Raw genomic sequence first — 26385 nt, forward strand, 5'->3', positions numbered from 1 at the left:
CCCGCTCTGACGTCGTGCTGTGTAGATGTGAGGCGTTTCTTACTAAGCAGCAAATCAACTCTCAGCAGTTCCCATTGAGCGCTGCCTGTGAGGTGGGCTGGGCAGAGTCACTAATCCCGCTTCCCAGTTGGCCAGCGGTCCCAGAGCTGGAGCGACTTGCCCAGAATAAAGTGGGGAAGTGGCACCAGAATCTGGGTCCTTAACTGAGGCCCACAACCCTCTCCTTGAATGAGAAACCAAGGGAGGCGTCCCCAGTGTGGCTCTGTGTCAGGGTCAAGGTTAATGTGGGCTCCGGCTCCATCATTTTTGGCCTTGTTCACCTGTGTGACCCTTTCTTTCCAGGATGAGTCTCACTTCCTCAAGAACATTAAGACCGCCCGCTGTCGTGCAGCTATGCCCCTCCTCAAGGTGAGTCCCGCGGAGAACAGGCGTGGAGCTTGAGGCCACTCAGCATTGAGGGCTCGCTGTATCTTGCTCAGGCTGGCAAGGGGGCCAAGGAGAGCAAAGGCTTCCATCTGGGGCAAGGGGCTGCGGGCCGTGGACGTGACTTAACGTGGACTCTGGCCCTCACTGTGTCGGGCTTCAGCGCCAGACTTGTTTTTCTTCCTAACTTCCTGCTAAGGAACTGATGATCGGTGCAGCTGTTCTTGTCTCTCAAAAATGCAGGCCTGTTGAAGGTGACAGGCTGGATGGGCACCCCACTATAGGTCCTCCTCGGGCTCCTGGACAAGGGAGAGGGGCCGCCAGTGCGTGCTCTCTAAACAGCCCGGGAGAAACTGTCTTCTCATTCTCTGTGGGGGCAGAGCTCTCATGGTGCTGAGAACCAAGGGAGATGAGTTCTACAGACTTGGAACCAGGCCGTCGGGAAGCAGGAAGAAGCCCCACAAAGCTGAGGTGTACCTCGTAAGCTGATGCTTTTCTCAGGGCTCCGTAAGCCTGTTTGGTCATCGAGGGGCTCAGCCATCCACAGCCCTTCCTCTGGTGGGCTCAGTTGGGGCCTGAGTGCTTCGGTGGGTTGAGCCTTCGGAGCAGGCAGCGGTGTGGACCTCGAGTAGATTCTCATCTACATCAATAGGACATTGAGTGTTCTATTCCCACATCCCACCCCAGACAGTGCGAAGGCCCCCAGACTAACCTTCCATCTTTTTATGGTGAGCTTTTTCTTAATATTGGGGAACACTAGTACAATTAGGAAAGTCACTTTTTCTCAGAACCAGGTAGAAACATCTCACAGATGCCCTCGGGAGAATCTACTTTGGTTTATGTAGACTGAGCAAACAAAAGTCCGTGTTTACCATGAGCTTTCTTAAAGCAGCCTTTGTGTTGTGCCAGCACTTTCAAACTGCACCTTTCGTTGCTTAAAAGAAGCTCTACGTTGTACGTCAACTAGGGAAAACAAATATGCTAAATGTTGGTGAAGCTTATTAACATTTGAAAATTAATTTTTCCAACTCCCCTGTAAAGCACAACTGTCTACTCGTTTCAGGTTTTGTTTTCTTTTGTTTTAGGAATAACAAGTAACATGATACGTCTTCCAAAGCAGGATTACGTCCTGTGCTCCAGATTTGAAAGTCCTTTACTTAAAATCCTTGATTCTCTGCTCACATTACCTATAAATATTTATGGACACACTGAAATGAAATGTTTTTCTCAGAGTGGCAATCCTTCTTTTAGAAGGCTTCAATATGTTTCCTTTTGAAAAATGTTAATGATCGGGGCGCCTGGGTGGCTCAGTCAGTTGGGTATCTGCCTTTCGCTTGGGTTATGATCCTAGGAACCTGGGATCAAGTCCCAGGTCGGGCTCTCTGCTCAGCGGAGGGTCTGCTTCTCTCTCTGCCTCTCCCCCTGCTTGTGCTCTCTCTCTCTCTGTCTAACAAATTTTTAAAAATCTTTAAAAAATGAAAAAGGGGGCGCCTGGGTGGTTTAGTCATTGGGCATCTGTCTTTGGCTCAGGTCGTGATCCTGGGTCTTGGGATCAAGCCCGATGTCAGGCTTCCTGCTTGGTAAGGCTGCTTCTTCCTCTCCCACTCCCACTCCCCCTGCTTGGGTTCCCTTTCCCTCTGTGTCTCTCTCTGTCACATAAATAATAAAATCTTCAAAAAAAAAAGAAAGAAAGAAAGAAAAGAAACATTAACAGATCTTCTTACCATGGTTCTAGTATTACAGCCATACCTAGAATTAAATCTGTGCCCCTCATTGCTTAGAAGCAGCTGTGTAGTAAGTAGGGTGTATCACTACAGGTGCAGAGGAAGGCTTTTCTTTAGAAGATTTTATCTATTTGAGAGAGAGAGATCGAGAGAGCACAGGTAGGGGGAGGGGCAGAGGGAAAGAGAGAAGCAGGCTGTCTACTGAGCAGAGAGCCCGATGTGGGGCCCGACGTGAGGCTCTGTCCCAGGATCCTGGGATCATGACCTAAGCTGAAGGCAGACACTTAACTGACTGAGCCACCCAGGTGCCCCCATAGGAAAGCTTCTGAGCAGCCATCTTATTCACGCAGTCATCGCCTGGCTGGGCAAGCTGGACTACATGTTTGTTTCTGAAACATAGCACTTCTAGGCCAGACCTTTTAAAGCCACATTTACATCTTTAATATCGTGGGTATATTTCAAATGGATACATTTAAGACCAATCTTTTAGCTGTTACCTAGTATAAATGATTCTGCACTTGCTACAGAACTTGGATGAGTTAACACGCCGAAGGATAGGACCGTGAACATAGCCTGCTGTTTTATGGAGGTGTCTCGAAGCCCCTCTCGTCTGAGATGTTGACTTCACAGGATTCCAGGCTGCTGGTGGGATTAAGTGGAGGCGGAGCTGAGGCACTATGAGCCATTCTGCTAACCAGACCTTTCATCTCTCCGCTGCATTTTCATCTGAATCAGTTTCTCCCGCTTGGCACTGTGGACACTTTGGGCTGGATCATTCTTTGCTGTGCAGAGCTATCCTGTGCCCCGTAGGGTGTTTCGCAGGATGCCTGGCCTCCATGCACTAATTGCCAGTGACCCTCCCCCCACCCCCACACCAGTGGTGACAACCAGAATTGTCTTCCGATACTGCCAGACATGCGCTGGGAGGGGCAGATTACTCCTCTCCCTCTCTGTTGAGAACCACTGATCTGGATACTTTAAAGACATGGACCTAAATGGTTTTGAACAAGAGGAGACTTGGGAGAAGTAAAATATGCCTTTGAAAAGCCACATAAGGGCTTAATTTAGTACCCCTTGATCCTCTAACTTGTGCATCTCCTAGAACTCTACTCTCAGAGTTAATGTTTCAAGCCATGTTCAGCAAATGTGCGTGATGAGGTAATTTGGTGATATTCTACAGTGTGTGAGCCAGCCAGGCCAGAGTGGGGGTCTCGTAAAGGTGCATGTGGGGCACACGTGGCTTAGGTTGTAGGAAACTGGTGTGGTCCCTGGGGAATGTGACGTCTTTCTTCCCCCACAGCACTATTCGTTTGGGCTAAGCAAGGTAGTTCTATTTTTTATGTACACGTGTGTACCTAAAGTAGGCAATAGGAAGCTATGAAGAACAAAATTCAAATCACCTTAATTCCCTCCGACAGAGGAAACCACCATTACCATGTCCATTGTAGGATAAGGTCATCATTGTTAATGGCTCCAGAGCCTTCTGCTGGATGGATGCATCCCATAATTTAACCCTTAGTGTTGGACATCGTTTTGCTATTTTATAAATAATTCTGGAAGTGAACGTCATTGACATATTCGTAGCTTGTACACTTTGACCTAGTGGGACAGATTCTTATGTACAGAATTACTGGACCAAGAGTTCACTTTTTGATCGATGCCTCTGAAGTCCAGTGTGACCAGGCATAACCATCTTTACTGCAACTCAACGCGAATCACACAGTCTTCTCCATAAGACTGAAACCTGAAGGTTGTCAGTCTTTCATTTTAGAGCAGTGAGGTCTGTGTTTGAGTTTTTCTTTGATTTATAGCACTTTTTCTTGCCAGACCAGTGTTTGATTATTTCTCTAGAGGGAAAAAGCCCTCAGAATCCCACCATCCTTTCCTACTAAATAGCTGTTCCTCTTTTTGTGGGAAGAGTCCTTTTCACATCTCTATTGATTGGTGAGATGAAACGAGAGGAGTGGCCTGAAATGTACGAGCTTTTTCTTTTCTCCTTTCTCATTAAAGGAGTTTAAGTAGATGATATATTCAAAAGGGTGTACCGTGAAAAATCACTCTTTCTCCCACCTCTGGGCCCCTCATTGCTTGATTTCTGTCCTGGAAGGCAGTCAGCGTTACCAGATTGTCATATTCACTTCTAAAATTTCGTCTGTGCCCAGCTAAGCATGTGCGTGCGTGTTTCCTTCCTCCCTCCTTATAGTATTCCTCAACCACTGTTTTGCTCCGCCTTTTTTCTGTGAGTAGTGTATCTTGGAAATCATCCCACCTCATTTTGGATGACTCAACCTCATTCTTGCAGATAGTATTGTATTGTATAAATCTATCATAATAGGTATCATTTGCTCCCTTTTTATGGGTTTGTGACCAGTCTTCAGCCATTACATACAGTACTGTAATGACCATCTTTTCACATCATATGCAAGCACGTGGTAGAAAACCCAGTGTCTCCGCATCTAGAAGAGATGGCTCTTGGCCCCTCTCAGCCCGAAGGAAAAGTAGTGTCATTGGGGAGGGTTGGTTCTCCCAGTGTGATGAGGCTGCAGGGGGAGTCCCTTGTGGTCCTGCTGTTCTGGTGAATTTCCTCCATTTTATCACAGAATCAGGAAGGATATAACTGGAGTCTCACACTTAAGGGAAATGGACTATTTTTTTCCAGAGGAAAAAAACGTACTTAATATTTAATTTGAGCCTCTGTGTTAGATTAATAACAGCTATGCCCATGCAAGCCTTGAAACAATGTAACTTTCATTAGCTGTAATTATGCCATTGGATGTGTTCTCGTACATTTTGGTATTTTTGAACCAGAACACTTATAGTCACATCCTTCTTTCTGTTCTTCCCTCAGAACTCGTTACCTTTTACGTAGCGTCAGTATTTCGCTGATGTCAAAGCAATGACGCTTGCTTGCCTTGAAAGCACTCCAGTTCCTGTGCAAATCAGTTCAGTACTGGCAGTAGCACTCAGACTTGTGACTGGAGCTTTGTCTCCTTTTGGGAGAAGGCTGGATCCTAGAAGGAACCATTTTATGTGAAATATGCTGACCCAACCAGAGTCAGAAAGGCCATTTATGAGGTATCACTGGGCGATAGGTGGCCCTCTGCAGATCCCTGGAGTGGCCTCTGATCAACAGGGGTCGTAATGATGTCATTCGTCTTGGGTTGGCCTTGTGTGTCCTGGAGAGAGGGAAGAACTTCGATCTTCTCCCAGATTCCAGTCATTGGATGGCTCCTGAAGAGTGAGTTTTCCCTCTTGTTCTCAGGGTTTTGATTTAACCACAGGTGTTGACTCTTCTGTTGCTTCTTGGCTCGTGCCTGTGATCCTGCCTTTCTTCTTGATCAGTGTACTTTGGGTCCCATGCCCCCGACCTGTGTTTGCCATTCTCCTTGTTTTTGAAGATTTTATGCTGACTTCTGAACTCGTGACAGCGTACCTCCAGTGTCCCTGTGACACGGGGCTTGTATGTACCAGGACACTTGGGTGGCATAGGCGTGACCTTCTCTTTGATGTCCCCAGCCTTCTCAAGTGGTGCTTCTGAATCACAGGGGACTCCACCTATAGACCAGACTGCATTTGGAGTACCATTAGGAATAAAGTGGGGCAAGAATGGGGTGCCGCTTTGGGGAGCGTGACTTTCCCCAGTCTTGAGTTTTGCTGAGGTGTGTTATACCCAATCAGAATAATTCGGTAAAGCAAGTTCCGGCTCAGTTGGAAAAAAAGATGTAACAACAGAAAGTGATGAAGAATTCCCAGGCTGCTTCTCGTATGAACTTACAACAATTTCAGCTCTTCTTTGCAACAGAACATTCTCTTGGCTGATCCAAGAGCTGTGTATAGTTTATTTACTCTGAGTTGGATTGGATTCTCCTTGGCAAATTACATCCACTAACTTGTCCTGCTAGCAACTTGTTCCTCGGGGCTGAACTGATGACCTTAATCCCTGAGGAAACTGAACCTGTCTTTGAAGGTCATCTGTCTCCAGTGGCGTCTGCTCCTGTGAATCACGCCATTTCTCTCAGACATCACACGAAAATTATTGTTTTGCATCGCTCCATGATGGGTTTCCTGAGTGCTGCTCTTTTGTTAGCCAGAGGAATTGACTGTAAAGTGTTCCGTTCTGTGTTGACTTACATAGTTTTATGCATTTCTGTTTTACGAAATTGGAGGTTCTCCAGGTGGAGGGTGCCCACAAATCATGGGCAACTGGGAAGGATTAAAGACCGTTTGGGCGCCAGTGATGACAGTATCAACGTGTTGGGGCTGCGTGGGGAGCAGGCTAAATCATTCCAGAATAGAAAAGACGCTGTTCTGGTTTCTTTTCAAGGCTTGCCTTTTTCTTTTTCCATAATGATGCCTCTGCTTTTTAAGCATCCGCAAATGTCCATCTTCAGTGGTCGCATCACCCCTAGTCTGGGCAGTGTATGGGAGAATGGGCTCAGAATTAACTCTGTCCTGTAAGTACCAGCAGAGAACCTGGGAGTTATTTTCCATCACCTGATTGGTGAGCTGTCCGCGCCCAGGCTCCATCCCCAGACAGCAGCAGCGATGTGGGAAATCGGTTTGGGATGATAGGCCGATTTTCTCTTATTGATAAGACTTCTTATTTTCCCCGTTTCATTGAAGCCGTCTTAAGCCAAGGCAAGGGATGCTACAGACGTCATTTGAGAAGCTCATTGTTATTTTAATGAGTCTGCATTAAACTGCAGGAAATTAGAAGCCTCGGTAATTGAACTGTGGAAAATTATAGCTGGAGAAATTCAGAGTTCTCCTGTCATAATGGAATTAGGTATTGCCAGTCACTGTGAGGGCAAAAGTGCGTCTTGGGAGTTGTATATATTGTATATTTATAAAGAAACATTTTTCTTCCCTCTGTTGCACCTTTATTTATTTATTTTATGAGGCAGCATATCCATTTGAAAACCTCATTTCCTCCCCTAGGTGATTTACTGCTTGCTGTTGCCTTATACTCTCCTCATTAACTCAAGGTTACAGTGGTTAACAAGGTGTTTGTAGACAACAGGGCTGAAATGGATTTTACTTCCAAGAATTTTTGGCCGTTCTGTGTCCTAATACAGTGGGGGGTGGGGGCGTGTCTCCTTTATTCTCACCCTCCTTCCCTTCTTAGGAAGAGGTGCGGTATTTTGGTCTGATCTCCTCGGGTCAGGTTGGGGTCTAGCTGGTGAGGAACCTGGAGTTTATCATTGGAATCGACTGTTTCCATCATGCTCACTGCTGAGCAGGCTGCTGCGCGCACAGGCTAGGGTAAATGGACCTGCATCCCCCTTTTGAAAGTCCTTATTACCTGCAAAATGAATGAAGTCAGGGAGCTCTGGGGTCAGAGCATTGTGCAGCTGAGTTAGCGACAGCCTTTTTTCCCTCCGAAGAAAATCAGGGAGAGGCTGGTGCACAGGCCACCCCAACTCTGCCTCCTGGCGGTGAGAAAGGCCAGCTCCTCCGTGTCAGGATCTGACCGGAAGTTCAAGTCCGATATCAGAGATCCGCTCTGGAGGCTGGTCAGACCTGCTTTCCCCGCCACTTCCACCTCCTCTTCCAATGCAGGATTCTTGGAGTTTATCCTATCTTCCCCAGGGACATTGGATAGTGGAATATTTCTCAGCATACAGCAAACATTTCTAAGTGCTTCAGAAGATAGAGGTGACCACATCCGTGATCTCAAGACGCTCGCAGTGAGGGAGATGGAGAGGTTGGAATTCAGTATCACATGCGCAGTCCTGATGTAGGGACTTGTGACAAACCAGCCTAGGATGCGACATCCCGCTGCTTACATGGGTCACACCATGAGGGTCTCAGAACATGTGTGCTCCTCTTCTCTGGCCACAGTACCTTTGCTTAGAGTCTCCAGGTTTGGGCCACACTAGGATCTGGAGTGAGGCCAACCTGTGGAGTCGTTGGGATGTAGATCTGCCTGCTTTCCAAGAGAAGCAAACTGCAGAACTGCCATCAGTCAGGGTGCCCGGGAAGGGAGGGGTACTCTTACTGCATTCCAGGGGATTTTGTTCTTCCCAGGACATCCAGCTCCAGTCCTAGTGGGGCATTTGGGATAGTCCCTAAGTGCTCCTCTGTGCACTCTCAGCACCTTTGGCTCTTTGTCTTCTAGGTTGCGAAGAGGGTGATTCTGCTGTCTGGCACACCAGCCATGTCCCGGCCCGCAGAGCTCTACACACAGATCATCGGGGTCAGGCCAACTTTCTTCCCTCAGTTTCATGCTTTTGGACTTCGCTACTGTGATGCCAAGCGGGTATTTATTCTCTCTTCTCCCTCTCCCCCACCACCGTGTCCCTTTCCCTGATTTTGATACTTACCTTTTGTTCCTTCTCTTTGGCCATGGTTGATCAGAAGAACACTGGCCAGGGAGCCAGACCCAGGTTTCCGTCCTGCTTTGCCCCTACCTCTGACCTTCCTGTGTCCTTGAGAATAAGAACAGTCCCTCCTAGCTTTAACGCTTATGATTCTAGGGTAGTGTTTCCCAAGGGGGGTCCCAAGGGGACCAGTGGCTTTCTTATAGGTGCCCAGAGCTCTGAGAAGTGCCCAGAGGTGAGCTAGGGGTGTGGCAGGGACCTGTACCCTCTGCACAGAAGACACAGCAGAGACCTTGAAACAGAGGGGTAGAGGGGCTAGAGGGAGAGTGATCTGGAGCTGCCTCAGTGGGCTCTCATCAGCCAAAACATGGACTCATCACAGTGAATTGTGCCTGCTCAACAGGCCATTTGCTTCCTGTGAACCTGATAGCTCTCTCTGACCCAGGCTCTGGAACTTCCACAATTGGAAAACCCAAGGGAAGATTCACTAATTTTTCTTTCTTATCTCTTTTTGAAAGTGGCCAGGGCAGTGAATTTATCCTTCAGCAGCTGACCTTCATCTGCGAGGTCCAACTTTTCGAACTCCCAAACTCTGTTCCCACGGGGGTCCATATGGCCATGAATTAGAACGGCAGACTCCAGCCCCTCTCTCAAGTATAGATCACTTCTCCTTTTCTTCAGTTGTCCTGCCGTAACTTCGTAAACCTCGACACTACAACCCAAGCTACGCCTTCCTTCTTTCTTGTGGTCGTAGCCCCTGCTGCAGAGGCTCCGACCCGACTTGAAGACCCCCATTAGTTCAGGCCTTCAGGATTCCTGTTTTGTGATCAAATGACAAACATACTGAGCCACTATTTGCATCGAAATGCTGACACTTTGGAGAAATGGCTGTTGCTTACCCATGACGCATGCCATCTTGAGGAAAAAGCCTTGCTATGCAAGTTTGTGATGTAAATAAGATTGTCTGGCTTATTTTTTAAGTACTTTTTTCAAAAAACTTTTCAAGTACTTTAAAAATACCCACTTACATTCAAACAAAGTACTTATAATGTAAATTGTAGTGCTTTGCAAAGTTAATTGCAAACCATTTTTAGCCGCTTATTGAGGCAGGAAATTTCTGTTATTAAGTGTATTTAAAGCCATACACTTCTTTAACAAAATCCGTAATGCACTTTCCCCGTGAATCAGTCCAGATTAGATTCCACGTGGTTGTCATGGTCCCTCAAAACTCGTCATGAGTGATTTGTACCTCCGTCCTATTTGCAAGTGACCCACTTTCTGAAAAAGATCTTTTCTTCCTTGGCTATCCGGGCTCATGGTATAATGGTCAGCTAGTGATGGTAGGGGCCAAAGACAGAATTTGTTGCCTTTACCCCCAGACTGTCCCTTCCCATGTCCCCAGTCTCTGCCCACCATCCCTCCAGTCTTCATGCCGTCCTTATTAAATTCATCCTTTCTCTGCATCTCACTGTGTCCCCCTCCCTACCACTAACAACCAAGAAAACAAACACAGACAGTGCCTTCCTTTCCTTCCATGTAGCTCAGTGCCTGCTACAGGGTAAATTTTCAGTAAAAGCTTGTTGGATTGTGAATATTCTAAAATTTAAGTCTTTGGTAATATGGGGTTTTAACCTACAAGATTAAAAGCAGACATAGGAGCAAGCTATCCAAATTAATTATGGTTCTGCTTGTTCCCAGTAAGATTTTTTTATTTAATGCAGCCCATAGAGCAGGGCCACTTTTTTTTTTTTTTTTTTTTTTTTTTAACTGTGACTAGCTTCTTGCATTGAGAGAAGCCGCTGAAGAGAATGCCCCTTGCTGAGCTCATTTTCGACCTCATTGCGTGAAGACAGTTGCTGAGAACTTCTAGTTGATTTCAGTGTTTTCTTAAAGAAGAAGCAGTTTTTGATCATTTTACTTCTCCGTCTTTGACCGTCTCTTTCTGTTCTCTGTTTAGCAAAGGACACCTGCCATGTCTTCACCATTGGAGACTAGGTCCACTGACCATTGAAATTGAACAAGCCTAGCTTTTACCTGAGGTGGTTTATGGTCACGGGAGGTGGAGACAGAAAGGGAGACAACAGCTGGAAACATAAAGCAGCAGAATATACATCACCTCATTTTCTGCAGGACTGTAGATGTTTCTTCTATTTCGAATAAGGTTGTTAGCGCAAGACACGGTTTTCATTTTAACATCTTCTCTAGCTATGTGACAGGGAATAGATATTCTTGCTCATTGCCTCCCATGAGCTACTAAGTGAAGAAACCATTTTTATGAAGGACTGCCTGGGTACCCTTAAACCCATCTCTGGTCTCAGGCAGACTGGCCAAAGCCTGTGCTCGTGGTTCCTCCCTTCAATCCCCACCACCAGCAGCAATACCCTGTGTTCATCTCACTGCACTTGGTTGTGCTGGGCTAGCTTGTGCTGAGGAACAGCATCTTCTTAAATCTCAATACATCTCCTCAAAGAAAGCTATTACTGAAAAAACATGATTTATTATCGCATGCAGTGGACTTTAGGATAAGCCCTAGGGAAGATGATTTCTTTTTTTAGAACACAGGAACAGTCTGACAAGCAGAGCGTCTTGTTTGTTTTCAAATGTGATAGACACCGGAGGAGCTCTCAGCATCTTGAATTTGCTGCTGGGAAGTTCAGCGTGTAGAACACCAAGATGGATGTTTTTAGTCCGTTTTATTCCAGACTTTCTCTTTTCCTTCCTCATTCTCATCTGTATTATATGAGGTTTCATTCATCCTTTAGAGCCACTTGAAATTCTCTGCGCAAAGCCACAGGTCCTCATGAGCCCACCGCGGTCGCAGCCTGGTTAGCTTGGCCCTAGGAGAACCTAACTGGCTGTGTGTCTTGGTTCTCCCTTCACAGCATCCCTGGGGATGGGATTACTCAGGCTCCTCCAACCTCGGCGAGCTGAAGCTCTTGCTGGAGGAGGCAGTCATGCTACGACGCCTCAAGAGCGACGTCCTTGCCCAGCTCCCGCCCAAGCAGCGCAAGATGGTAGTCGTTGCCCCCGGCCGGATCAGCACCAGGGCCAGGGCTGCCCTGGATGCCGCAGCCAAGGAGATGACCACCACAGACAAAACTGTGAGTCTGGGGCTTGAGGTGGGGATTTGGAAGTCCATGTGTCCATAGTTGTTCCTTCCTGGGAGGGGGTCTGCAGGGGTTACCCAGAGTTCTCTGAACTTGCCGTCCCTGGACTTCTCTGCACGCTCCTGGGCGAGGACAGTGAGCCCATGTCATCTCTCAGCCGACCTAGTCTGCTTCTAAAATCTCTTCCTCGTTTGTGGTTTTGTATGTGTGTAGATCACTATTGACAGATGGTCATAAAAGTAAACCCCATGGCAACTGCAGAATGGTGATGTATATTCAGAATGCCCCAAGGAGAACTAGAATTTATGTGTGGTGTTTTATGAGAACGTCTTAAAGTCTAGTAACTGTTATTCAGTCTAGTAACCGTTAGAAATTAGTTCTAGGTATATTTGTTACATATGTTAACCTTCTTTTAACATTTTTTTTTTTAGATTTTATTTATTTATTTGACAGACAGAGATCACAAGTAGGCAGAGAAGCAGGCAGAGAGAGAGGGGGGAAGCAGGCTCCCTGCTTGGCAGAGAGCCCGATATTAGGCTAGATCCCAGGACTCTGGGATCATGACCTGAGCTGAAGGCAGAGGCTTTAACCCACTGAGCCACCCAGGCGCCCCTAACTTTCTTTTAATCAAAATAACAAATCGACACTTATATAACAAAAGTAGGGTTTTCAAACCCTCTTCGCCCTTAATCCTTATTATAGTCATTTATGGTTGGCAAGGAGCCATTTCATAGAAAAGGGAAGCTAAGGCCCACAGAGAATGTGATTTCCTCAAAGTCTTACAGCTGCTTCATGGCAGAACTGAGACTGTAACCAAGCCTATTACCCTCCATTTTAAGGTCTTAACACTATGGTGGTTTTATCTTTTCAAAACACTTTTCATATCTGTCTTTAGTGTCACACTGTGCTAAGTGCGGTAAAGTAATTTACACCAGCACCATTTCTGTCCTTTTGGGATAAAACCTTGCTGTTTTCATTGCCAAGAAAATAACAGTCATTGACATTTTTTGACATTATCATAAAGCATTATCTGGGCTTGTTGTTACCCTGTATAAAGACAGTTACATCAAGATGAGATCCCAGCCTTCTGGGAGAGCACAAAATAAATGAGAATGACAAGAGACAATGCGTGGGGTTTTTTTTGTTATTTTACCATGTTATGAGCAAGACCACTGGGTAACTTTTAAGAAACAAGAGTGTAGAGTAGAAGAAGCTCTTGTAAGTTGTCAAGCTGTATGTAGTTTATGTATGTAGTATTACATGTAATAATCTGGGTAGTCTGGAGGAAGTGAGCAGGCATCATCTCTTTGCTCTGGGGTTTTCTAACAATATTCCCCAGTACTGATGCGGAGACATGGACCAGTGGTTCTCAAACTGTATTTCAGTGGAACACGAGCAGAAGCAGGTATTCTGTTGCCAAAATCACTGTTGCTGTACCATCTTTTTCTAATTTCTAGAGATAAAAATTCAATGAATGGAAATTCTTTTTTTTTTTAAGATATATTTATTATTAGAGAGTGAGGGCTGGGGAGAGGGACAGAGGGGGAGGGAGAATGAGAATCCCAAGCAGACTCTCTGCTGAGGACAAAGCCCAACATGGGGCTTCATCTCACAACTCTGAGATCAGGACCTGAGCTGAAATCAAGGGTTGGCCGCTCAACCGACTGAGCCACTTAGCCACCCCTACCCCTGAATGGAAATCCTTTTTCTCAGTTTTAAGCTTTTCCTTGTAATTCTCTTAAATCTGTTATGTCTACAAATTGTTGCCCACGAGTGAACTCTGCCATCAGGAAAACCAGTGAACAAATATAGCAAATATAATATTAATGGGAAAAATTCAGATGTGGGATATTTTTAGGTGCAAAGATCTGAATGTTTATAATTATTTTACACTTTAGTTGCTTGTGTGTGTGGTGGAAGTAAGCCTATCGGTATTTCATGGAATTCCCCAGAGGACCCCCTCACCTATCCCTGGTCCCCCTCCCAAATTAGGCAGAGGCCAGCCAGTGTAGACAACAGAAAAGGGGGTCAGCGGGCATTTGAACTGAAGAGGAACAGTGTATTAAGTGGCCAGGGGGCAGCTGCAAATTGTGCAATGTAGCTCAAAAGGTGTGGGAATTTTTAACTTAGTGCAGCAAGGTTTGAAAGCATTTTTAAAATTTTTTGCCAGTTTATATAGTTCCTTCCCTTAGGTTAGGGGGCTCTTTTTAAAGATGATTTTAGATGCAACCTCGAGTTTTATTGCTGAGTTTATAGGCCATAATGTGAAATTTACTAGGCTAAACCATGGAAATCAGGAATGTTGGGTATTTTTATAGCTTCTAGTAGCTATGTAAATCCCCTAAATTCTTTGGGACATTTTGATATTTTCCTAACCTAAAAAGGGGAGCCATAATGTGCCTCATAGGCCTGGCGCTGGAGAAGTTCCTAAGGGCAGCATAAGTTGCTCGGAGCCCCTCCTGCTGGGTGATTGTTCTCTCTGCTTCTTCACTCCCGAGTCGTACCACTGTTGTGCAGGTTATGAAAAACCTCAATTGCAGGTTTTTCAAGACTCCAGGAGAGAAAGAGCCTAGAGCTCTTCTCAGCCCAGTGCTTGGGAATTGCCGTTTTCTTGGCATCTTAGGAAAATTAGGAGTTGGTTCCTAAAAGAGAGAAACTGAGTCAGCACAGATGACCTGCAGTGTGACGCTGAAGCCAGATCCTAGATTCTTTCCGATAAGTCCTTAATAAATTGGTTCCCTTTTGTGTTCTTTAATGTCAGTTTATTTTTATGATCCAGCATCCAAGTAGAAAATGAATTTCAGAGCTTTGCCCTTTGGACCGCCAGAACCTTTCTTCCTCCAAAGCTGCTGATGTAGTACGTCTGTCAGCTGTGAATCTGATCGGAGGCAACGCCCTCCCTGAATTCAGGATGGGGAGCCGGTGTCAGCTGGGAGTCCAGCCAGGTGGCCCTTGACACCCCTTCCACTGGGTGTCTCCCCTTCCCCTGGGGATTGGATGTGAAGTCCTGAGTTGAAAAAGCGAAAATGAGGGTTGGTGGTTTTATGGTTTTAGGCAAGTCAGGAAAGCCTGTGAATCTACAGAAAGTTGCCCCTCCCACTTTTAAGTTACTTTGTAGCCCAAGTTTCCCTGCAGAGTTGCGGGTGGTGGTTGTCCCAGTGCAGCACTGCTGAAATGGGCAATTCTTCCTTCCTCACACCTTCCCATCTGGAGGAAGACTTTTTTTTTTTTTTTTAAAGATTTTATTTATTTACTTGACAGAAAGAGATCACAAGTAGGCAGAGAGGCAGGCAGAGAGAGAGAGAGGGAAGCAGGCCCCCTATTGAGGAGAGAGCCCGATGCGGGACTCGATCCCAGGACCCTGAAATCATGACCTGAGCCAAAGGCAGCGGCTTAACCCACTGAGCCACCCAGGAGCCCCGGGAGGAAGACATTTTTTCAAAAGCTTTTAATCACAGAAACTAAGGTGAAGCGGCCCATTTATAAAACATAATGTACAACGAAAGCTCTTTCTTATTTTCAGCTGAAATAATAGCTATCTCTTCACAGGGTAAGAAAAGCTGACTCTAATCCTCTTTTGTCTATAGTAATTTTTTGATCAGCAAGACCAGGAACAGAAAAATAGAACAAGTCCGCGCAGACTTCTGGTGACAGTATCAGTTCACCCTTCTGCCGTTCGACAACGCATTCCAATTCCAGCAGAAAAAATAAATTTAAAACCCCAGTGGATCTAATTTAGTAAAAGCCTAGGAACAAAGAACACAGGTTATTTGAAATTTCCTGGCCCGTGGCTGGCAAAAGAAGTGAGATCATTAATGCAGTAGTATTGTGTCTACTCAGTTTTGGGGAGGTTTGGATTTTGTTTTTTGTTTTTTTTTAAGATAAAACTGTTGATCTCTCTTACATTAAATTGCTATCTATTGTGTAAAATCTGAAAGGTGAAGAAAAGTACTTAAAAGAAACATCGATTGTTTCTTATCGCTGTGCTGTGAACAAGAGTCACCTGTCTTTTATATCATAGAATTTTGACATCTCTCATTTGGGTAGTTTTTCTATAAAATGTATGTATATTTTGCTTTAAACTATGCATTATTTACGTATACACTTATACATAGATATAGGTATAATTTACGTATATAATAAGTAACATTTTTAAAAGCAGAATTGATACCCTATAAACATCTGTCAGGTGGGGAGGAAAACGGTTTACAAAACTCCATCCTGAGCACTCCTCTGTGTTGTTAAATGTTCCTTTTAAGCACAATATGGGTTTTTCTCCCATGGCCATATTAGAATTATGCCAGTAATTTTGAGTTGGACATTTGGGTTATCATAAGCTCCCTATTCGAAGTAATCAGACACTGAGAAAGCAGGAATTTATGAAGATGGACTGTATGGTGAGGGGAGACGTGAAGGAGTGAGTTGCTGTGCCCCAGGGCTGGGCACACTTGGAAGCATCCCCACAGGTGCCCCGCATACCAACCCCACAGCCGGGTGTGATAAGGGGTTTGCTGCCCACACCTCATCTGCGCTCGGCGGCCAATCTTGAACAGGTGAGGTTTCTCAGCATTCTTTCCGCTGCTCACCCATCTGTTTGTTCCGCCCTCTCCTTCTCTGCTTAGCTGGTGTGGAGGGAGCGAGTGAGGGTGAGAGGGAAAGACCTGACGGGAGCAGGGGCCATCTCCAAAGGGCACGGGAGTCAGTGTGATGACTCTCCTTGAGGATGACTCTCCTTGAGGCATGCTCAGTGCGGGTGAGGTCAGCGCCTGGGAGCCTGGCTCTGTCCCTTTGGTGTATCCTACCAGGGAGCGCATTATGTTAGAGGGCCTGGCCTACTGTGAGGGACCCTTAAAGGGGATGTGAATGCACCTCAGGATGTCTGTGAGTTCTTCATCCAGAAGGGAAGAGTCGTGTGTGTCCAGAGCTTCATCAGAGTCTACACTGGGTCTGTAGCCGAGAAAGAGTTTAAGACACACTGTCATGGGGTCGCATCTCCAACAAGAGTTCTCAGGACGTTTGTTCAGCTGGACCTTTGTCACAAGGCAGCCACCACTGCCACAACAGTGACATGGCCCCACTAGCCTGGCGGTGGCCCCCCAGCTTTCTGTGGTTGCAGGTTATCTTCCTTCTTTCTCGTCAGGTCCTCGAGGAAAGACACTGGTGGGAGGCGGGAAGCTGTTTGGACCAAGCAGCTTGTCCCACTACCTATGATGTCTGTTGTTTAAGGTGCAGCCTAGCTTCAGAGCCACAGATTTTATAACTGTGGGCTCCCTTCTGTGTTACATAAAGGAGCTATCGTGTCAGTCAGTGGCCTCACCAGACCCCAGAGGCATCTGTAACCCACACTTGCTAGTGGAAGGAGAGAGCCACGCTAGCAGTGATGGTAAGGGTGACTGACATCTCTGGGGGCCCAGAGTGATAGTAAATGTTTTCTCCTAATATTGTGAAACTGTTTGTGTGTCTCCTGTGCTAGCGTCCTTGACTTGTATTTATTTAAGATGCCAACTGTAAAGAAAACATGGTTTCTTCTCCTGGAAGGTCAATGACCTAACATGGGAGCCAGGCCAAAAGATACGAGAATATTGGTTTTGAGATGTTACTAGAAGAGACTAGTTGGGGTCAGTTGGAACTGATTCAGTAAGCGTCCTTTATCAGTTGGGTATGGACACAACGTGGCAGAAGAAAAAGGGGAGGCAGAGAGCAGCTTGGGCCAGTGTCGTGCGTAAGCTGTCAGCCGGCTGTAGGAAATAGTTCACAGCATTTCAGCTGATCCTCTGGGCCTGTGTGGATGGCGAAGCGCGGCTGAGTCGCCTTTCCTGAGGGCTCTCATGTTGCTGGTCTCACTGGCTGTTCTCAGCAGTTCCTGGGAGATGACAGGGTACCTGCACCGCCATGTCTCCAGTGACACACTAGAGTCTCTACAGCTCCCGTGGCTTGACTCAACTGAGTGGATAAGTCAGGATCTCCCACCTCCGATAACTGGCATTAGGGTTTGTAGAGCTCCAGGTGGTGATAGTTACATTAGCTCATCCCAGGGTTCACAGACTGGAAGACTTTCAACCCGAGACTTCTCTTTCTACAGAAACGGCAGCAGAAAGAAGCCCTCCTTCTCTTCTTCAACAGAACAGCTGAAGCTAAAATCCCATCTGTCATGTAAGTGGCCACCAAGTGTCGACTTCTCCCTCCCACACTCTGTCTCTCTCTCGTCTTTAAAAAGAAATACCTATTACCTTAATCTGCCAGAACTGTTTTGCTGCTCTGCAAGAAAGGATCAGAGCCTAGAATTCTAACTGCGTTCAGTATAAAGTTCAGGACAGCGTAGCCTCCTCAGCCACAAAGCGAGGCCTGTCACAGGAGCACTGCCAGTCAAGTTTGGGGCCCCCGAGAGCTCCTGTCGTAACCAGTAGTCTAGAGCTGCTGCCACTTCCAAGGAGGGTAGGGCTGGCCAAACACTGAAGTGAGCTTTTCCTCTTAGTAGGAAACCTGTGGTCATTTGCCTAGAGACACAAGTGAGTGGCTTCATGGAAGACCAAGAAGGCTGCCTTATGGGGAGTCTCTGGTATTCTCCAAAGACTTCATGTCTCAGCCATTATTTACCTGCATAAAAAGGCAACTGTCAAAGTTTGTTCAAAAGATACGGGCAAGGGGCCAGCGTCACACTGAAGTTTTCCTTCCGCCTTCTAAACTAAGGCTGAAGTCATAATTCCTCTTCTTAAATGTATTCACTGACTTGAAAAATTGTCTGCCTTTCGCAAAGAAAGGAAAAACCCACTCATGTTCAAATATTCACTGTGGTAGAAACTTGAGGCAATTCTCATGACGTGCATTTGCCTGATTTTTTATTGTTTAACATTCATGTGAGACTCTGGCAGGATAATGGTCCAAGTGATTTAATTACAATGAAAATGAATTTAGCGTGGGTTGAGCGGTGCCAGCTTGGCTGTGGGGACCAAGATATGTGGATAAATTGAGACACACACAGCCTATCCCACCCTCTCACTCAGCCTCCAGATCCCCCAGCCTCTCCGGCCTCTCCCTCTGCACCCCTAAATGCGCTCACATGATTCAAATCTAAGATCCCCACACCCCAAAAAGACTGCTGAATGTTGACCAGCTCTCCTTCACCCTTGGGGAACTGCCCTTTTCATTTATGAGACAGTTAGGAGACTAATGAACTCCAGATGTGGTTTTACAACCTGGAAACTTCTCTCTCCGAAACTCATCAGAATTGCCCCCACCAACCCATTTCTCATGAGCTGCTGAAAGATAGATGGCAAGGGTGTGATCCTTTTCCCTCGCCCTCTCTGCTCATGACCTACAAAATTCAGGGTCTACTGAGTGCTGGGCCCAGAACCACCCATTTCTCTTAGAAATTTTAAATCTGGCCATTCTGCCAACTTGTAAATAAATGTGGGTGCTACCTTGTTTTAGTGTGTATAGGCTGCTATAACAAAAATACCATACACTGAGTGGCTTGAGCAACAGAATTTTTTTCTCATGCTTCTAGAGGCTGAGAAGTCCAAGGTCAAGGCAGCAGCAGATGTCGTATCTGGTGGGGACCCTCTTCCTGGCTTGCAGACAGCCATCTTCACCCTGTACTCCTTCACAGAAGGGGCGAGGGTGCTCTTTGGGCTGTGGAGGGGTCTCTGATAGGGACATTGATTTCATTCATGAGGGCTCTGCCTGTGTGACCTTATCCCTTCCCAAAGGTCTCATCTCATAATAACCTCCTTGGGGTTATTATTTCAACAAGATTGGGGGGGGTGGTAAAATTCCATCTATAACATACTTTCACATACTTTTAAAAAATTCCGTGATAAACAGTATAGTGCTTTCTAATTTCCAACCAGTTGTGACATCTGCTAACTCATTTCACACTTATAGCCTCTTTATGAGATCAGTCAAGTAAGTCGAACTGGTCCCATTTTTAAAAATGCAGAGACAGAGTAAATTTCATATATATCTCTGGGCCTCAGAGTCACATAACTCTTAAGTGGAAATTAGATTATAAATCTTAAAACCCCAATTTCCTCTGCTAATTGTTTTTCTTCCACTTTTTGATGTCTTCATTTGTTTTCATTTTAATGGGCATCTTTTGATATAAAAGCCAGTGGTATTGTGGTAGGCAGATATTTCCAGCCTGGTAACTTAGGGACTCGGGAAGGATAGGAATAAAAAGCCACATCTGAGATGTAGAGGGGAGAGAGGAACTAGGAAGACTGGGACCTGTAGTTGTTAATGAGCTGTCCAGCTTGATTTTATGGCCTCGTGACTTTTTGATGCTGTAGCAATAAACTTTCTTGCTTATATCATGGCAGATTTTATGTCTCTCAAACTAATTAGATTCTATTCGTATCAACTATTCACAGATTGAACTCAAATCCATTCCCTGGTTGGCCATAGTGTTGCTTGAAAATAACTCTTAGATGCTTAGAGGACGGGTCACCACCTGCCTGACAGGAAACCTTTGAGATTTGTCCTTCTCCAAGGAGGGTAGTGTCTGTTCTGTGCCCAGACACACCCACGTGTGAGGATCACCTCGGGCCAAGTGAGTCCTTCTTGTCAAATGCAGTGACTATTTCCTGGACCTACTGTTTGTGTCCAAGGACGCTTACCTGCCCGTTGCCTGTGTGGGAACAGTGACCTGTCCTGGGATTGTGAACCTCCAGCAGGGTCTTAATCCCAAGGAAGCCATCAGAGTCTGCCGACTGGGTGATCCCCACCTCTTCCAGGGCCTGGCATAGCTGCCCTCCTTCAAGGCCATGGCTAAAGATGGGGGTGGGAAGTCAAGAAAAAACAATGATGCAGGAGCGAAGTAAATCAAGGGGAGAATAAAGAGCAAGCAAATAAGGTTCTTTGCTCCATCTTCCTTTGTCTCAGAAAAGAATTCCCTTACCACCGATTTAGCTGGTGGCCCTGTAGCTTGCCATCCACTGTGTGAGGGAGCTGGGGAGCTTTCCCCAACTATCTCTTCAGTACTATTATTTATGTTTCAGTATTACACTTCCAGAAATTTGATTACTATCTAAAGTCCCGTAATCCCCTGCCTAGACATTTTCAGTTCTTAGGCGACATTTCAATTTGTATTGAAAACACATTACATTGATAGTAGCAGCAAAAGTGAAAACTGGTACATATCTTCTGTGATCCCAGATAGTAAGAAACTTTCAGTAACGTATCAGAGACACATAAAAAGGAACAGTACTTTGATTTATCTACATATGGGAGATGACTTAAAAGCAGGGAAGAACTCTTTCTGCACAGAGCAGCTCCTAAGTTGGCTGCTGCTACTCAGGTGACTTGGCCTGAGGGAAAGGGGTGTGAGAGGTCAGCTCTCAGAGAAAGAGGGAAACGGCAGGGGAGAGCAGCTACCTTGAAGGTGTCTGGTAAAGATGCAGTGGAATAATTTCAACTGGACAAGTATATGTTAAATTTATTGTGTTCTCATTGTCCAATGCAGTGAATATATCCTGGACCTCCTGGAAAGTGGGAGAGAGAAGTTTCTAGTGTTCGCACACCACAAGGTAGTCCTGAGTGCAATTACAAGAGAGCTTGAGAGAAAGGTAAGCTCCCTTCGAAATTCAACACAGGATGCTTCTGTTGTTTGTGTGTCGGCTGCTGAGTTGTTCTGAGCAGGTTGAGGGCAGGTCTGAACCAAAGAAGTGAGGTGATGTTTCCAGAAACATTGCTGAAGACTTTCTGAAGAATTCTCACTTGTAGAACAACACTAGGGTCAGAATACTTCCCAGCAGTGTCCTTGAACTCTTCCCTGCCCTCTACAGATAGCGCTGGAGCCTTGCTTTAAGAACAAGGATCCACTGCAGGGAGCCTGGGTGGCTCAGTGGGTTAAAGCCTCTGCCTTCGGCTCAGGTCATGATCCCATCATTCTGGGACCGAGCCCCACATCTGGCTCTCTGCTCAGCGGGGAGCCTGCTTCCTCCTCTCTCTCTGCCTGCCTCTCTGCCTACTTGTGATCTCTCTCTGTCAAATAAATAAGTAAAATCTTAAAAAAACCAACAACAACAAAACAAGGATCCGCTGGGACCATGGGCTCTTTCATAACTCTGTAAATAAGTACAAGATTGTCAAGAAAGGAGGTAGCAGAAATTCTCTTGTGTAGAAACAAGTATTTGCATGAATACCCTCCTCTCTTGCTCTTGTTCTTCCTTAGCACCATCAGAGTGGCTTTATTAATTCCACATGGACTACGTGCAGACTTCAGTACAGAGTTTGTGGCCCTTACTACATTGAATGAAAAATATCCGAAAGATTTCCAAGGATGTTCATTAAAACGAAACACATCAAATAAACAAAACTTGTGAAGTTGTAACATTTATGGAAATGTTGCCCAATCTTCACCAGTTTCTGCATGTAGAATTAAATCAGGACAGTTTAAACACATTGTATTTTTACTTCCCTTTTCATTTTTGGTTAAATTTAGGACCATAAATTGCTTTTTTTTTTTTTAAGGTTTTTTATTTATTTATTTGACAGAGAGGTCGCAAGTAGGCAGAGAGGTAGGGAGAGAGAGAGGGGGAAGCAGGCTCCCTGCTGAGCAGAGAGCCTGATATGGGGCTCGATCCCAGGACCCTGAGAGCATGACCTGAGCTGAAGGCAGAGGCTTTAACCCACTGAGCCACGCAGACGCCCCATAAATTGCTTTTTGACTTCCTTCATCTTTTACAACATTTTATGTAATCTTTCTTTTTTTCTTTCTTTCTTTCTGAGAGAGCATGTGTGTGCATGTGTGCAGTAGGGGAGAGGCAGAGGGAGAGGAAGAGAGAGAATCTGAATGCAGAGCCTGAGACGGGGCTCGATCCCATGACCCTGAGGTCATGACCCAAGCCAAAATCAAGAACTGGTAGCTTGACTGACTGAGCCGCCTGGGCACCCCTGTAATGTTTCAAACATAGAGAGGAGTACAGAGAAACATACAGCAGGCACTTACATGTTCTCCACCCAGATTTAATAAATTAAGTGTTTTGCTATATTTATTTCAAAGTGTGTATGTTAAGTAATAACATACTTGGGCCCCTCTGCAGCCCTCTAATTCATTCTCTGTCCTCCCCACCAGATGTAACCACTGTCCCCAGTCCTTTTCTCCATGTTGTCATACTTTATTCCAAAAGTATGTATTCTTAATATATAGTCTCCTCTATGTATTTAACATACGTAAATGGCAGCATAGTGTGAGTATCCCGAAATTTGCCTTTTTACTCAATGTTATTTTTGAGATTTTTCCGTGTAGTATTATAGCTATAGGTCATCCACCGTAACTGCAGAATAGGATCTCATTGGGAAACTGTAGCACAGTTTATCCATTCTCCTGGTGAGAGACATGGAATTTTACCTACAGTTTTTGCTGTTATATGAGTACTGTCACATACATGTGTGTCCGTGCACATGTACACGCATGTGTATGCATGTGGGCATGTCCAGGCGAGATCTTGCATAACCGTTGAATAGGCTTGTCTTCAGCTCTACTGGGTATTGTCAGATTTCTCCGCAAGGTGTGGTAATTCACATTTGTAGTCGCACCAGCAGCATTTGGAAATTCCTGCTGTTCTGAGTGCTCACTAACACTTAGTATTATCAGACTTTTTACTTTTGCCAAGCCAGTGAAATGAAATCTCAGCTCATTCTTATTTTCATTTGCATTTCCCTGACTACCACTAATAGTTGTGTCCTTTTGTATGTTTAGTGGTGATTTCAGGCTATCTTCTATAAATATTCTGCCTCTTTTCCCGTTAGATGATCTTTCTCTTATTGATTTGGAAATATTCCTTATAAATTTTGGATATCTATCAGTTAACATTTTTTTCTTTTTGTTTTGTTGAAGTTTTATTGAGCAAAGTTTAATTTTTGCTTTCGTTGTAACTGAAATACATTTCAAGTTTATTAGTTTTTCCTATATGGTTTTTAATTTTTACGAATGAGTTAAGAAATCTTTCCTTACTTAAGGTCATAAAGATTTTCTCCTGTGATTTTTTTTTTTTTCTGAGAATTTTAGAGGTGGTTTCATTAATACACCTGGGTTTGAATTTTGTATATGCTATGATCCAGGAAGCCAGCCAATGGAATTAAAAACTATAATCCCTGGAAAGGAAAAAAATCAGAGCTGTCACTATATTCAAGCAACTCAAGACAGTTAATTAGAAAACTATCAAAATGCATAAGAGTTTAATACGGTGCCTGGATTCCAAATAAATATACTAAAATAAATAGCTTTTTTAATGTACCAGCTATAACTAATTAGTAAGTACAGTGGAAAACAAGATCAAATTCAGAGCAACAAAACATATAAAGCACCTAATAGTAACCTCACCAAAAAGAGCGTAGGGACTGATGAATTGGAGGGACTTGCGCCATGCTCCAGTGCAAACACTGTAAAATACTGGTCCTTCCCAAATGAATTTGTAGGTCTAACTCAATTCAAATAAAAATGCCAACTGGGTATTTTAAGGGAAGGAACCTTATATTATTATGGTAGAGGAGTCTCAAAAAATGAGGAGAGCTATCTAAGACAACTTTGAAAAACAAGAAAAATGTTGATAGACTTGTGCCTCCAGATATTAAAATCTGTTGTAAAACTCAGCCATGCTAGTCCGAGAAATGGTGGTCAGAAGGGTGGAATAGAATGGATAGCCCTCTTTAGTATTAATAACTCTTTAGTTGAATAGCCCTGTAGTATTAAAAAAAAGTATAATCAAGGAGTCATCAAAAATTAGGCTTAATTTATTCAACAAATAAAGTTTGGGTAATTGACTAAGTAATTGGGTGGAATACTTAAATGAAACTCAGCTTCACTATTTATTAAATTTCAGACAAACCAAAGCTTATTAAGACCATAAAGCGTTAGAAGAAACTATAGATGAATGTATAGCTGATCACTGAGTGGGGAATGACTTTCTATATATGAAAACAGTGAAAGAAATCACAAAGGAAAAAATTGACTTAAATTACCTAAAACTATGGATCTGTTCTTTCACACATATACACAGTGGCTAGACCATGGGGGGTTTTCATACATTTGGTACCTTTTCTTGGCAATTTGGCAGTAACTTAAGGCACACTCAAATTTTTCCAAGCTCCTCTTCTAGGAACTTATCCTAAGGAAATAATGAGACCAAAGATTTATTTGTAAGATTAGTGATGTTATTATTTATAATAGCAAATAATTAGAAATCTAAATGTTTGTCAGTAGGTATACTGTTAAATAAGAGCCTGTTCAACCATAAAACATAATAATGTAGATCCATCGTTCTTAACTTTGTGGAGATCACAGGAACCTTTAAGAACCTGAGATGAAAAAATTCAACTCCACTGAAAATCAAATAAATGAAAATTAACCTATCACATCAGCAGAGGTTTTATAAATGTGCAGCGCTTAGCATAATCCCCTCCAGTTCCATCCATGTTGATGCAAATGGTGGGTATTCATCCTTTCTGTTGGCTGAGTAATATTCCATTGTATATATGGACCACATCTTCTTTGTCCATTCGCCTGTTGAAGAGCATCCTGGCTCTTTCCACAGTTTGGCTATTGTGGCCATTGCTCCTATGAATATTGGGGTACAGATGGCCCTTCTTTTCACTACCTCTGTATCTTTGGGATAAATATCCATTAGTGCAATTGCTGGGTCATAGGGTATCTCTATTTTTAACTTCTTTTGAGGAACCTCAACACTGTTTTCAGAATGGCTGCACCAACTTGCATTTCCACCAACAGTGTAAGGGATTCCCCTTTCTCCACATCCTCCCCAACATTTGTTTCTTGCCTTGTCAGTCTTTGCCATTCTAACTGGTGTAAGGTGGTATCTCAGTGTGGTTTTGATTTGAATCTCCCTGATGGCTAATGATGTTGAGCATTTTTCATGTGTCTGTTAGCCATTCGTATGTCTTCTTTGGAGAAGTGTCCGTTCATGTCTTCTGCCCATTTTTTGACTTGATTATCTATTTTTTGGGTGTTGAGTGAAATAAGTCAAGCAGAGAAAGATAATTATTGTATGGTTTCACTTATATGTGGAACATAAGAAATAGCATGGAGAACATTAGGAGAAGGAAGGGAAAAATGAAGTGGGAATAATCAGAGGGAGAGATGAACCATGAGAGACTATGGACTCCAGGAAACGAACTGAGAGTTTCAGAGAGGAGGTGAGTGGGGGGATGGGTTAGCCTGGTGATGGGTATTAAGGAGGGCACGTATTGCATGGAGCACTGGATGTTATACACAAACAATGAATCATGGAATTCTGTATCAAAAACTAATGACGTATTATATGGTGATTAACATAACATAATAAAAAATAAATAAAAATAAATTTTTCTAGAAGATTTGGGAAAAAATGTGCAGCCCTTATTATTGATAACAGTGCAGCAAGCTGGACATGCTCAGACATTACTTATTGGAAAGCAATTTGGCGATAATAACAGGATCCTTAAATTAAGTCTCTCCCTTTGTCAAAGTACTTTGATTTTTCGTAGTGTAGTCTAAGGAAATAACCAAATATGGGCAAAGAACCATGAACACGTTTATTTTAATCCATCCTTTAAAAATGTTTTAATTCTAATAGCTTTATAGAGATATACTTGGCAGGCAATGAACTGCATGTGAAGTGTAGTTTGGTAAGAATCAAGACAGTGAAGGGGCATCTGGGTGGCTCAGTTGGTTATACATCTGACTCTTGATCTCAGACTTGTAAGTTCAAGCCCATAGTGAATGTGTCTGTTGGCCCCAGGAGTTCCCTTGTGCCCTTTGAAATCCCTCCTGTTTCTCCATGCCCTCCCATCTCCAGGCCATCTCAGCTCTGC

At 44.4% G+C, this 26385-nt stretch overlaps 1 protein-coding gene across 2 annotated transcripts in view; it reads left to right on the forward strand.

Annotated features, from left to right (window-relative positions):
- Positions 1 to 26385, forward strand: part of SMARCAL1 (SWI/SNF related, matrix associated, actin dependent regulator of chromatin, subfamily a like 1) — a 59096-nt gene that overhangs the window by 24954 nt on the left and 7757 nt on the right. For both annotated transcript variants that reach the window (XM_046019801.1, XM_046019800.1), the window contains 5 exons: positions 343 to 408; positions 8266 to 8406; positions 11350 to 11568; positions 17657 to 17727; positions 21035 to 21137. In XM_046019801.1, coding sequence (XP_045875757.1) covers positions 343 to 408; positions 8266 to 8406; positions 11350 to 11568; positions 17657 to 17727; positions 21035 to 21137 — 600 coding nt within the window. The remainder of the gene's footprint in view (positions 1 to 342; positions 409 to 8265; positions 8407 to 11349; positions 11569 to 17656; positions 17728 to 21034; positions 21138 to 26385) is intronic.

This window comes from Meles meles, chromosome 9 (genome assembly GCF_922984935.1).
Source record: "Meles meles chromosome 9, mMelMel3.1 paternal haplotype, whole genome shotgun sequence".
NCBI classification, from domain to species: Eukaryota; Metazoa; Chordata; class Mammalia; order Carnivora; family Mustelidae; genus Meles; species Meles meles.